Genomic DNA, 14,848 nt, shown 5'->3' on the forward strand with positions numbered 1-14,848 from the left:
TATATTAAAGTGCAGCATTAGTTTGACTTATAACTGCCTTGGAATTTTTGGTGGAAAAGCAGTAAGGAAAATGAAGCAGTAATCATGTTTCATTTTTTATGTGGCAAGATTTGAGAACCATGTCCAGTTGTCATGGGTTTCATTAAAAGTATCTGACTTTAAAAACCATTTAAAGAAGAGAGGTAAATAAAGGAATGTGTTTTGTCCTTGCTGGTTTTCTCTGGAGTTCACATTTGAGCAAGCCTGCAGGATTCCCATCTAAGATGTGGAATACAAGAGTAATGGTGGGCGTCCAGCGCCCAGATTCTGACTAAGCAGTTAGGAAGCTGGGTGCCTATGGGCAGTTTCTCTCTCTCCTTTGGGCTTCTCTATAGAATGGGAGTAATAATGATTCTGTTTCATACTTAGAGATTATTCATATAAAATGCTTAGCGCAGTGCCTGACCTCTAATAGCCTCTCAGTAAATGGTATCTGTTGTTATTAGGTGTAAGAGACTGGGGGAGAAAAATGTGGAGCTCCCCTCCATTCCAGAATTGCTAGAGAATTTGTCTGATGGGATAATATTTTTCCAATTAGCAGTCAGAACCACAGCAACAGAAAGGAATGAGATTCTGCTGCATCTAAAATGAGAGAGAAAATTTTTTTCTGTTTTAACTTGCTAGGGTATTCAGAATTGGTAGCAGTCCTTTTCATGGATCGAGACAGTGTTTTCTGGCATTCTGTGGTAAGCACCACGAAGAAAGGAGAAAGTAGTCCTAGTGGTGATGGGGTAGTGAGGATGGGGAGGTGTTATTTGAGGGATCGTCTTTGAGCTGACCATAAAGGACAGCTAGATTTTTGACATAGAGATGCAGAGGCATGATATTTGAGTTTGATAAATGGTTTAGTCTGCCTGCAAGTCAGACCATATTAGAGAGAGTTATGGAAAATTGTATGAAAAGGTCAGTCGAGTGCCGGTTTACTAAGGGCCTTGAATACTGGACTTGAATATGGACTTTGGTAGTTGATGGAGACCCACTGATAATTTTTGAGGAAGAAAGAGATTTAGTCAGGGCTCTAGTATAGTTATAAGCTTCCCTAGTGGCTTAGTCATCTATGGGGTCGCACAGAGTCGGATACGACTGAAGCGACTTAGCAGCAGTAGCAGCAGCAGTGACTTAGTAAAGATTCCGCCTGCAGTGCAGGAGATGCAGGAGACCCTGGTTTGAGCCCTGGGTTGCCAGGATCCCCTGGAGAAGGAAGTGACAACCCACTCCAGTACTCTGGCCTGGAAAATTCCATGGACAGAGGAGCCTGGCAGGCTACAGTCCATGCAGTCACAAAGAGCTGGACTCGACTTAGCGACTAAGCCACCAGTAGTGTGGTTAGATGAGAGCCGTGAGCAGTCAGGGTTAGAGAGGAGAGAGACTGGGGCAGTAGACAGGCGGGAGGCCCCTGTGATTACAGAAGCAGTGATGAGACCTGCACTGGGCTTGGGGCTGTGGAATTGGAAAGAAAGGAGAGCCGTTTCAGAGGCTCAGACTGTGTTAGTTGTGAGTGCCTACCCTGAGGCGGGTGCTGTGCTGCACTTTATTACATGTGTAAGGACTTGGAAGTGAGTTCAGAGCAAGGAAGGGAGAGGAGGGTCCTCGTATCCACTCGGCTTACAGAACAGATGAGTGGGGAGTGGTAGTGCTGATGATGGAAACGGAGTGAGTGGGATAAGAGTGGGCTTGTCTGCCTGAGCGTGTGGTGGAAATGTGAAAATGGAGCTCAGCCAACTGTGGGCTGGGGCAGTAAATCAGGCTGGGAGAATTGAGTGTGTCAGAGTGTTAGTGGAACAGACGTCAGAAAAACAGGATTTCTACCCCGATGCTGCTGTTCTAGTTTAAGACACAATAATTTCTCCAGGATTCTTATTTTGTCATGTCAGTTGTGATGCACTGACTGAATGACCTGTTCCTTTCACATTCTAAAATTTCATCTTTTTTATTTTCTGTGAAATTTTGAGCATCAGATTGGATTAGTGTCATCCACTGATCTTTGTTGTGTGAAAAATGTGTGAAGTCAGCACTCTGTGACTTCCTGGTGGTCCGTGGCTGAGTCCACATGCCCGTGCAGGAAGCCTGGTTCTACCCCTGGGCAGGGAACGAGATCCAGCAGGCCGCAACCAAGACCTGGTGTCGCCCTGTAAACAAACAGTAAATATTGTTAAAAATCAGCACTGTCTAAAGTAGTACTGTCTTTCCACTTGTATGGTGCCTGATTTTTTAGCCAACCTTCATTACTGCGTGTGTGTGCTTAGTCACTCAGTCGTGCCCGACTCTTTGCACCCCCATGCACTATAGCCTCCCAGGCTCCTCTGTCCATGGGAGTTCTCCAGGCAAGAATACTGGACTGGGTTTCCGAGCCACCAGGAAAGCCCTTCTCCAGGGGATCTTCCCGACCCAGGGATCGAACCAGGGTCTCCTGCACTGCAGGTGGATGCTTTGCTAGCTGAGCAACCAGGGAAGCCCTCCTAACTGTGTATTCACCTGATCCTCACTGGAGACACTCCTCTTGCTGAAAATTTGTTTAAAAATGTCATTATAACATGTATGTAAGCTAGATGTATTTTAAATCGGCTTTTGGAGTTTATAGTTACCAGGGAAAAGATGGAATTAAACTTAACCTAACAGGTGAATTTTAGCTTGAGTCCAAGTGATTCAGCTTAAGATGGCATTGTTTTATTTTGCTTTTTTTCTTCAGATATCTAATGATTTACAAACTTTCCATCTCAGGTTCATTAATGTATTTAAATGAAGCCACACTACTCCATAATATCAAAGTTCGATACAGTAAAGACAGAATTTATGTAAGTATTTTACCTGTGGTTTAAGTTTTGTGGGGGTTATTATTTTACATGCCGCTGTTTGATTTTGTTGAGCTTGAAATTTTCTTACCAGGAGATCACACTTGACCTGAGCCTGTTGAATGGAGCCTGAGCTCCATGAGGATGAGGATTTTTTCGTAATTTACTCCTCTTAATTCCAGGGCTTAGACCAGGCATGGTACATAGTACTTAAGAAATATTTTTGGAATGAAATAATGAATTCAGGGCATCATCTAATATTTTTCAGCCTTAAATCTACCCAATTTGGTTATTTTAAAAAGCCCTAATTATTTTGAACTTTGATTTTTAAATTTATGGCATACATCTATAGATCTGTTTAATTAATGCACTTTCCACATTGTTCTGCAAAACATTTAAGTCCGACTTAAGGCATACATAATGAAATTAAAAATTTGGATGGCAAAAAATGTAAATTAGAATAGAAGGCAATATGTGAGGAAATTTCGGGAACACTGAAATGCTGATCATGAGCCTGAATAGTTGCAGTATTTGATTCCAAAGAGAGAACTTTCCTAAAAGCCCAGGATATTTAAAAATGAAAGACAGTGCTTCTAATGTATTAAATAGGGTTTGCACCATAGCATTCAAATGAATGCTTAAATGGTGTGTTTTAATGATCATGATTCATTGGGCATGTATGAGGTTTTATTCTAGTTACAGGTTCCTTTGTTGGCTGGAGATAAATTACCCTGCTGTAGCTCTCCTGTTATAAAGATGGGGCTTGTCATTATTTGAAAGAAGAAAACACATGGCTTCTTTGACACTTCCTAGATCAAATGACGTTCTTAATTTTTTATATCACTATCAGTTTGCCTAATTGTACTTACTTAATTCTGACTAAATTACCTTTAGTCTTTGCCATCTGTCCAAGTAGTGACAGCTGGGAAATAGAACTAATCTAGTTAGTCTTTTCCAAAAGAATTTACCCTCGCTTATACACAGTATTAAGTCTTTCCTTTTCTCTTTATTTTTTTCCCCCCCAAAGTCAACTAAATAGTATATTTGAGTTAATATAGATATGGCTATTCTTATTTAGAAATATATTTGGAAGCAAAATTCATTTAATCAGCAGACTAATGTTGAGTATCTAATGTGTGCTAAATGTTTTAGGTACTAAAATAATAAAGTTTTTAAAGTTTGTTTGTTAAAGCAGTTTAACTTGTAACAGGTCAGTAAAAGTTGATATAGCTGTAACCATCTTTCAGGTAGAACTGGCCACTATTTTTTCTTTACATGTCTACATTACTTGGTGGTAGTGAATCAGTTTTACTTACCTGAGCAAATTTTAATTGTTTTAATATCTTTTTCTTAAAGTTTATACATTTTAAACTACCTTTACAGAATCATCTTACTCAACAAAACACAACATTGAGATGGTTGGTTTTTATTTGGAATGATTATGCATAAACTTCTCACCCTGGAATTTTCATTGGTCCATTAATGTTTCCTATGCAACGGCGATGTTCTATTGGCCGACTGTGGCCACTGATAACTGAAGGTTTACATGCAGAATTCATTGTACTTTCATAAAAAGATGAGCACTGCATTTGATCAACAAGTCTCTGCCGAATCACATACCTGATAGAAATAATTACTTATTTGTGAAATGTTAGGTTTTTGTTCCTCGTGTATGAGTCTGCATCACTCTGGAGAATTTTAAAATTATTTCTATTTGTCCTGGCGTTCTTTTCCTAAGATGTACATGCAGTTGGGTGTACAACCTCTGTTAGACAGTGGCTGTTTAGCATCACAGCTCTTGTTTGGAAGACCAGTGTTTTCAAAGTTAATGAAAGCCATTAACTGGTGGGTTTTTGCCTAGCCAGTTATGCCTTTTAGTTATAAAACCATTAAATATCAGCAACACACAAGCAGAATGATTATTACTGTAACATAGGTAAGAGAGTGAAGCAGTTCAGAATAGTTTGAGTTGGATATTTTTATACTTCTCATTGACCAGAATTGCCACCGTTCTCCCTTAGACATTTAACATTTTCCTTGGTTACTAAAGTCTCTCTTACTTTCCTTTTGTTTCCCATGGAAAGATTATTAACTGGAATTTATTTTTCACCCCACCCCAGGAAGCAGGTTTGAGAGCATTCACTGAATTTTAGATTAGCAGGCTGAGAGTTTGGGGTTTCCACATCATTTCCCTTCCATAGCTAGAACAGAAGAGAAAAAAATATGGTCCTGTATGCCCTAGTTTGGTCTGCAAACAAAAACCAATTGCTAAACCACAACTCTCTTTCTACCCACAAAGAATTTTATAAATCCTGTTGGTAGCATTTTGTTTTTCTTTTTGGTCTTTTGAAGCCACGGTGAAATTTCACATTTGAAAGGAAGCTTCATTGCTCATCAAACATTTGGCCCATCAGTGTTCTAGGCAATAGTTAGCATATGGTGTTTTGCAAAGGTCTGGGACCAAGTGGTCACTGCAGAGCTAAATCAATCCTAGGTTTTCAGTGACGGGCATAGACCTTGAGGGTTCCGTGATCTATGCTACACTCTTCAGTGAAGAAAGTAGTCTAGACAAGGAGTACAAATAAGCAACATGCAGGCTGTAGGTATAGAGCAGATGTTGTAAGTGGAGTCAGCAGAAGGTGTCTGAGACAGAGGAGTAGAGGCTCAGCTCTGCGCATGTGGATCTGGTGGTGGTGTCTTGAACCTGGGAGGGCGGGTGGAAGGAGTGTGTTTCCTTTGATGCAAAGGGAGGTCAAGAGAGGCGATTTTGATTTTGGATGTGGCAAGTTTTAGATGCCTGTGGGATAAGAAGATGTAAATATTTATTAAGTGTTGAAGAAATATGGGTCCAATAGAGATCAGGGAATGTTGAGGGCTAGAAATGCAGATTTGGGAGTTCTAGTTACAGAGAGAATTGGGGGTGTCTACTTGCTGTATGTTCTTTCTTTTATGAGCTTTGTTTGATTTTAAATGAAAATAATAATTAGAAAATTTAATGTTTACGCTTTTCCCCCTTAGACCTATGTGGCCAACATTCTGATTGCAGTGAACCCATACTTTGACATACCTAAAATCTATTCTTCAGATTCAATAAAGTCGTACCAAGGAAAATCTCTTGGGACGATGCCACCCCATGTGTTTGCAATCGGTAAGTAATTTCGTTATATCTTAATTTTTATTTCAGTTGTACATACTCATTCAGTTTTTCTTTTGGATTAGTAAAAGACACCATGAATTGAATGTATGAAGGCCTGTGTGCACCTGACTGCGTCACTGTGTTAGGAGCGTGTCGCTCACACAGGGTGGGGAGGAATACTTTTGCTGCTGACTCATGGGGTGGTTGTACCTCGTTACCTTTGTTAATATGCCTGTGTTCTCTTAAGTGCATCTATCCAGTTGAAAGTAGGTCATAATAAAATGTGACCTAATGTTTTTGTTTGACTCCATCTTTAAAGTGTCCTCCTTCCACAACTAAGAAGGAGGCCTAGACCATTTGCTCTTACTCTTACTTGTGAGCGTGTTACCTAGGCTAGAAGGGGGATGTGAGAACAAACACTTTCCCTGCCTTATCCCTCATCAGGGCATTTTAAATTGTAAAGGATGGACAGTGACACATGTTTCATATTTCTGGAGAATCTGCATGGAAGGGCAGCAGCATCTGTCTTTGCCTTTCTTGGGCACTGTCTCTCATCTCGAAGCACTTTAGCTCTGAAAAGCAGAGATAGAGTTGCTTGAGAGGCATCCCCCATAGCTGGTGACTACAAGTACAGAGATGTTAGCTAAGCCTTGAAATTCAGACATAACCAGCAGTTAAATTGTGACACGCTTTGGTTCAGGTTTTTAGCGCAGTTAGTTTCTCTTTGTACCTGTGTTTTGACTTAACTGGGCTTCACCTCCAGATTTGGCTGCACATGTTCTGGGTGCTGCTAAGCAGAGTGAATATGTGCACCAAGTCCAGTGCAGCTGGTTCTATGATGCTCTGATGGGCATCTGCATGTGTTCTATCAGCTGGCGAAATGGTGAGCAGGTTCATCACTAGACAGAGTTATGTGTTTAAAATGTAGTTGCTTACTACTACTAAAAAGTGTTTACAACGATTCCACAGAATTGAGTGAAACAGATTGCTGATGAATTGGTCAAAGGGATGTGAACAGTCTTGCATGAGTTTGCATTGGGTCCTTAGGGAAAAAGCCATCTGTAGAGCCTTCTTCACTGGTACGGGTAGCACCTGCCTGGGGTGAGAAATAGCTGCCTTATAGGGCCCAACTTGTCAGGACCTCACTTTTAATTAAATTTACTTTAATTTAGTCCACTTTAACAGAATCAAATTGTGCTCATCTTGTCTGCAAAGTCCAAAAGATACAGCTTAAATTGTTGGAGGATAATGAAGATAGTTAAAAATTGTATGTATAAATAATGGCATCTCTAAACAATTGAAAGCAGTTAATTTTGCCGTTTTTGAAATGTTGGTAAATTCTGCAAGATGTTTATGTTTAATGGTAGAATTACAGGAGGGAAAAAAAAGCACCACAGATCTGTTGTGCAGTTGTGTTTTCTTTTTTTCTCCAGCAGAAATTTTGGCTGCCAGATTTCTTAATTGTTAGCTTGTTACTTTTTGTTTAATTCTCTGGGGATGTCATTAGTTATGTATAGTGAGCATTTTTCATCTCTCTGAAAATATGTTCTGGTATTAGGAAAAGCTGAGCCACTGCTCATAATATGGAGACATTCTAGTGCAAATACAAGAGTTGTTTATTTGGATTTCATATCAGTTAGCTGTCAGGATAATTGTAGAGAACATTTAAAGTATATACTTATAGAGATGTTTTGAGTACTTTCAAATGATTTTATTTAAAAATTTTGGTAACTGTAAATACACATTTATAATTTCTTTCAGCGCAAGTGCTTTTTGTTAGTAAATGGACTTTCTATCATTTGGAAATTTTTATTTAATACTTTGTTCCTCACTAACAGTGTGGTATTCTTTTGTCTCCAGCTGATAAGGCTTTTCGAGACATGAAGGTGCTCAAGATGAGTCAGTCCATCATTGTATCTGGAGAATCAGGAGCTGGCAAAACGGAAAATACAAAATTTGTTCTAAGGTGAGGAATATTTAGCTGACCTAAAATGTTTTGAACAAGTTGGCTATTTTTAGTTGTGGTAAAAAATATACAGCATAAAATTTACCATTTTCAATATTTCTAAGTGTACAGTTCAGTAGTGCTGAGTACATTCACATTGTTGTTCAGCCAATGTCCAGAACTTTTCATCTTGCAAAACTAAAATCCTATACCCTTTAAACAACTCTGCGTTCCCCCTGACCAACCCAAATGCCAGGCAACCACTGTTCTTACTTCCTGCCTTTTTGATAGTACTCTGGACACCTCATGTAGGTGAAATGTACAACTTTTTGTTTTTCTGTGACTGGTTTTTCCCCCATTAGCATGATGTCCTCAAAGTTCATCCATGTTGAGGCATGTGTTAGAATTTTCCTAATTTTTAAGGAGTAATATTCTGTCATGTTTATATATCACATCTGTTTATCCATTCACTCATCAGTGGGCACTGGGGTTGCTTCCGTCTCTTGACCCTTGTAAAGAGTGTTGCCTTGAACATGATATGAACAAAGAGTTACAAAGATCTCCTTGAGATTTGACCAGATTAACCTTGCATATTTTGCATGCTTTATGACATAGTTTGAAATGGTGGGCTCTGTTTCTGTTACAAAAACAGACACCTTATGTGGAAGCTAAGCTGGAGATTTTTGAAATCTAGCTCTGACATGGTATTCTCAGGAGGATCCTAGAGGAGACCAGTGCTGGTTAGGCAAAGGGAAATCTCCAACCATTCCTTCAAAATCCAACCATTACATTCTGTTTTCAATATTCCTGCTATTAGAGTGGTCAGAATAATTTTTTACCTTAAGTTTATGATGACTGACCTTGTTTCTACGTCCCCGCAGCCCTCCTCCCAGTGTCAAAGATAAATATTTCTATGTGTAATGTATATCATATTTCAGATACAATAGTTGGTTAAAATCAGAATGTTCCCAAAGAGTTCTAAAAAAATAATGCTGATTTAGATGTCAAAAACCATCCAAATAGGATTTTAAATATCAGAAAAGCTATAATAGAATAGTAGGTACATTTAAATACAAATTTATAATATTTAAGTGAGCCATTCCAGTACATGATTCAGGTTTCAATGTTAGATGTGTTAAATAATATTAAAATTAGAAATATAGGCTGCCAGTTCAAGATGGCAGTATAGAAGGACATACACTCATCTCCTCCTGCAAGAGCACCAAACTTGCAGCAATTGTGGAAAAACCATCGACAGGCAGAAGGACATTGGAACCCACCAAAAAAGATACCCTATGTCCAGAGACAAAGAAGAAGCCACAGTGAGACAGTGGGAGGGGCACAATCACAAGAAAATAAAATCCCATTCCTGCCAGGTAGGTGACCCACAAACTGGAGAAAAATAATACTGAAGAAGTTCTCCCACTGTTGTGAAAGTTCTCAACACCACGTCAGGCTACCCAGCCTGGGGACCTGCCAAAGAGACTGGGAATCCCCAGAGAATCTGACCTTGAAGGCCAGGGGGATTTGATTATAGGACTTCCATGGGACTGGGGCAAACAGACTTCAGTCTGCGAGGGCACAAAGTCTCGCATGCACCAAGACCCAGAGGAAAGGAGCAGTGACCCCAGGGGAGATCGAACTAAAACGACCTGCTAGTGTTGGAGGGTCTCCTGTGGAGGTGTCAGTCGGCAAGGGCTCATCACAGAATCAGGAGCACTGACAGCCGCAGTCCTGGAAGGTCCCCCATGGCATAAGCCCTCTTAGAGGTTACCATTAACCCTGCTCTAAAGTCCATGGACACCAGGGCTTGGTCTTCTTAGGCCAAACAACTATCAGGGAGGGAATGTAACTCCACCCATCAGCAGATAATTGGATTAAAGCTTTACTGAGCAAGGCCCTGCCCATCAGAGCAAGACCCAGCATTTCCCATCACCATTCCCTCCAATCAGGAGGCTTACACAAGCCTCTTAGCTTCCTCCATCAGAGGGCAGACAGAAGAAGCAAGAAGACACAGCAGCTAAAACAAAGACCACATTACAGGATGAAAAAGCAGAAAGTTGTGTTCCGGATGAAGGGACAGGATAAAACCCCAGAAAAACAACTAAATGAAGTGGAGATAGGCAACCTTCCAGAAAAAGAATTCAGAATAATGATAGTGAAGATGATCCAGGATATTGGGAAAACAGTGGAGAAGATGCAAGAAATGTTTACCAAAGATCTAGAAGAATAAACAAACAGATAAATAATGCACTAGAAGGAATCAGTAACAGAATAGCTGAGGCAGAAGAATGGATAAATGACCTGGAAGACAGAATGATGGAAGTCACTGCCAGAAAACAGAAGATAGAAAAAAGAATGAAAAGAAATAAAGACAGCCTAAGAGACCTCTAGGACAACCTTAAAGACAACACCATTCACATTATAGGGGTCCCAGAAGAAGAAGAGAGAAAGGACCTGAGAAAATATTTGAAGACATAATAGCTGAAAATTTCCCCAACATGGGAAAGGAAATAGTCAACCAAGTCCAGGAACACAAAGAGTCCCAGGTAGGATAAGCACATAGTAATCAAACTGACAAAAATTAAAGACAAAGATAAAATATTAAAAGGGAAAAATAACATATAGCACACAAGGGAATTCCCATCAGGCTATCAGTTGATTTTTCAACAGAAACTCTGCAAGCCAGAAGGGAATGGCACGATACATTTAAAGTGATGAAGGGAAGAACCTACAACCAAGAATACTCTACCCAGCAAGACTCTCCTTCAGATTTGATGGAGAAATCAAAAGCTTTCCAGATAAGCAAAAGTTAAGAGAATTCAGCAGCACCACATGAGCTTTGGCCTTAAGGTGGCTCCGAGGTTAAAGCATCTGCCTAAATGCGGGAGACTTGGGTTTGATCCCTGGGTTGGGAAGATCCCCTGGAGAAGGAAATGGCAACCCACTCCAGTATTCTTGCGTGGAGAATCCCATGGATGGAGGAGCCTGGTGGGCTACAGTCCATGGGGTTGCAAAGAGTCGAACACGACTGAGCTATTAACACTAACACTAACACTAACTAACACGAGCTTTACCACAATGCTAAAGGAACTTCTCTGGGCAGGAAACACAAGCAAGGAAAAGACCTACAGAAAATAAACCACAAACAATTAAGAAAACAGTAATAGGATCATAGATACTGATAATTACCTTAAATGTAAATAGATTAAATGCACCAACCGAAAGACATAGACTGGCTGGGCAGATGAAAACACGTATACATGTATACACTTCCACTTACGCATCATTCTGCTCGACTCCCCCAAATTGTATATAATTATTTTATAATGTTAGGTTAATCATGTTTCCATTATGACTTACAATTATTTTTTATTTTTTGTCTGGCTATTGATTGTGAAAACTGATAAACATCTTTTACTATTGCTATGTAACTATTACTCACTCAGTACTATTTGTATTATGATTGGTCAACAGAAAAATAATAGAACTCTATATCACCAGAACTATGGTTTAATAGAAAAACCTGTAATCACTTTAAAATCCAGATACATAGCAGAATTATCTTGGAATTTGTTGAAAAATACAAATGCCTAGATATTGCCTCTTTTTTCTCCAGAGCCCAAGATATGTTTCTAATAAGCAGCCATGTTTAAAAACAACTCTATTATATGATGATATATTATTTTTATCTAGTTCGTTTCACTTTTTCTGTTTCATATTCAGTGCTCCCATTTCATTTAGTTTATGTTTTCCAGTTTTTCCACATCTTGTTTTTCTTTTGATGTTCTTTCTCAAGTCTTTAGCAAGTGTAGTAGAAAAGCTTTTATATAAATATATATATATATATAAATAATAGAGAAGGCAATGGCACCCCACTCCAGTACTCTTGCCTGGAAAATTCCATGGACAGAGGAGCCTGGTAGGCTGCAGTCCATGGGATCACTGAGAGTTGGACACGACTGAGTGACTTCACTTTCACTTTTCATTTTAATGCATTGGAGAAGGAAATGGCAACCCACTCCAGTGTTCTTGCCTGGAGAATCCCAGGGACGGGGGAGCCTGGTGGGCTGCCGTCTATGGGGTCGCACAGAGTCGGACACAACTGAAGTGACTTAGCAGCATATGTAAATAATATATATATTTCAGAAAACTTACGAATTTTTGCCTAAAAATTTTATGACAGTTTGATCCCTCTTAGTATCACTTAGTATGACTAGAATGCTAGATTTCTAATTAAAAAAATAGATATGCAACAAACAACAAAGGTTGACTTTATAGCAAAGGGAACTCTAGTCAATACACACTGAGGAAACCAGAAGGGGAAGAGACACGTGTACCCCAATGTTCATCGCAGCACTGTTTATAATAGCCAGGACATGGAAGCAACCTAGATGTCCATCAGCAGATGAATGGATAAGAAAGCTATGGTACATATACACAATGGAGTATTACTCAGCCATTAAAAAGAATACATTGGAATCAGTTCTAATGAGGTGGATGAAACTGGAGCCTACTATACAGAGTGAAGTAAGCCAGAAAGAAAAACACCAATACAGTATACTAATGCATATATATGGAATTTAGAAAGATGGTAACAATAACCCGGTGTACGAGACAGCAAAAGAGACACTGATGTATAGAACAGTCTTTTGGACTCTGTGGGAGAGGGAGAGGGTGGGATGATTTGGGAGAATGGCATTGAAATACGTATAATATCATATATGGAATGAGTCACCAGTCCAGATTCGATGCACGGTACTGGATGCTTGGGGCTGGTGCACTGGGACGACCAAGAGGGATGGTATGGGGAGGGAGGAGGGAGGGTTCAGGATGGGAAACACGTGTATACATGTGGCGGATTCATTTCGATATTTGGCAAAACCAATACAATAGTGTAAAGTTTAAAAATAAAATATAAAAAAATAATCTATAATGGAAAATAATTTCAAAAATAATATGTGTATATGTATAACTGAATCACCTTGCTATGCACTGGAATCATTGTAAATCAACTGTACTTCAATAAAATGTATAAAGAAAAATATTTTTAAAAAGCCATATAATGCATGCAATATCACTGTCATCTAACTTTTTTTTTTATCCTGTATTTTAAACAGGTATCTGACTGAATCCTATGGATCTGGTCAAGACATTGATGATAGAATTGTTGAAGGTGATAGAACTTTTTAAATTCTTATTTTTTATTGTTAGATATGTACTGAAATTAAGAAGAATCCTCTAAGTAGTCTGGAATGTTCTCACAGAGATCAGAAAACTCCAATCTCTTACAAATCTTTGCTCCGTTTTTATCTTGTCATTTAGTTAATGTCGTTTTTCCCCTGACTCCATGTACACACTAAGAGGGCAGAGATTTTATAGATTCAGAATCCCTGGAATAGTACCTGATACATGGCATGTGCATTATCATTTATGGAGCTGTGAGTGAGTGAAAGGAATACATGAAGCCTTCTGGCCTCCTGTGCATTTTGTTGACCTTGTTTTAGTAAAGGAAAAAAGGAGAGGGTTATTTGGAATTGAGGTGCTGGCGGAAATCATTTTAACAAAAGAGTACACTTGGAAGGCAAGAGGCTGTATGTTGATTTCCTTAAGCAGTCAGTGTCTGTATACCCCTTAGACAGTCGTTCCATACCCTGTTTGGACACTGCTGGTCCAGGCAAGTCTGCAGTAGCCTCCGGAGCACAGGTTCCTCTCTGGTCTCCCCTCCTCTAATCTATTCTCTGTGTGGAAGTTAGAATGATCTGTTTTGCTCTAAGCTCTTTATTGGCTTCATATGTCTCTCAGGGTTAAACCTTGCTCTTTGTGGCCAGGTACCTGCCTCTTCTGGTCTGATTGAGTCATTTTTCCTGTGAATCCTCATGCTTTAGTCACATTGGTCTCCTTGTAGTTCTTTGAGGTGTTTCAGGCCTCCTTGACACGTCCCTCACCACTTCCTCACTTTTTCCTACCAGACTGCTGCTGCTGCTGCTGCTGCTAAGTCGCTTCAGTCGTGTCCGACTCTGTGCGACCCCATAGACGGCAGCTCACCAGGCTCCCCCATCCTACCAGACACTCAGTATTTAATAATGATGATGATATTGACATGTGTGGGGTCCATTAAGTGTTGTCTGATTTGCTTAAAATGGGTTACCTAACTTACATCTTCACAGAATACGATGTAGGTAATGTTTTATCCCTGCTCCACAGATGAAAAACTAAGGTAAAAAGAGTCTAAGTGACTTTCTGAAGAGTAAATAGCTCATCAGTTGTGGAGAAGGGACATAAAGACAGACATCTTAATTGCATAATCTACTAAGTGCTCTTTTTAATACTCCTGACATTTAAAAAAAAAAATTTCAGTTGAACAAAGATTTGTCAGGAGCCTTCATGCATTTTACTAAATCATGGCAGGCAGAAGTGACATACACTTTTTCACAATTATGTAAAATATCCATGTACATGAATATAAATTCTACTCTAATAAACATTTTTAAACTTTACATCAATAAGATTTTTCATATTTATTGGTATAATTTTCTAATTTTATGTACAGTTCTCACTGAGGTATGGTTACACACCAAAGTATAATCGCAGTAAAGTGCCTTTAGTGAGAGAATTGTCGTTTAAAATTGAATGAGTAAATAAAAACAAATTAGGGATTAATTTAATGAAATACTAATCAATATTCTGACTTGATTATGTGAGGCGCAGATTCACTTGTGAATTGGATCTAAGCCTAGTTTCTGTCATGGGAACACACTGTGTGATGTGTAACAGGCTGTAGTTGAGGACCAGTGGAAAGGGTTATTCCACATTTTCCTCCAGCCCCTTATTGGAGGATAGTGTATGTTAACTGGCAGGACCATAGACATCTTGAAGTGACATACATGCTAACATTTCTTTCAGTTTTAGTACTTTCTTACTTATTTTAGCAAG

At 39.3% G+C, this 14,848-nt stretch overlaps 1 protein-coding gene across 10 annotated transcripts in view; it reads left to right on the forward strand.

Moving 5' to 3' along the window:
* Positions 1-14,848, forward strand: part of MYO6 (myosin VI) — a 161,806-nt gene that overhangs the window by 69,180 nt on the left and 77,778 nt on the right. For all 10 annotated transcript variants that reach the window (XM_061427233.1, XM_061427235.1, XM_061427237.1 and 7 more), the window contains exons 4-7: positions 2,761-2,834; positions 5,850-5,979; positions 7,828-7,933; positions 13,033-13,088. In XM_061427233.1, the coding sequence (XP_061283217.1) occupies positions 2,761-2,834; positions 5,850-5,979; positions 7,828-7,933; positions 13,033-13,088 (366 nt within the window). The remainder of the gene's footprint in view (positions 1-2,760; positions 2,835-5,849; positions 5,980-7,827; positions 7,934-13,032; positions 13,089-14,848) is intronic.

Source organism: Bos javanicus, chromosome 9 (genome assembly GCF_032452875.1).
Source record: "Bos javanicus breed banteng chromosome 9, ARS-OSU_banteng_1.0, whole genome shotgun sequence".
Taxonomy (NCBI): domain Eukaryota; kingdom Metazoa; phylum Chordata; class Mammalia; order Artiodactyla; family Bovidae; genus Bos; species Bos javanicus.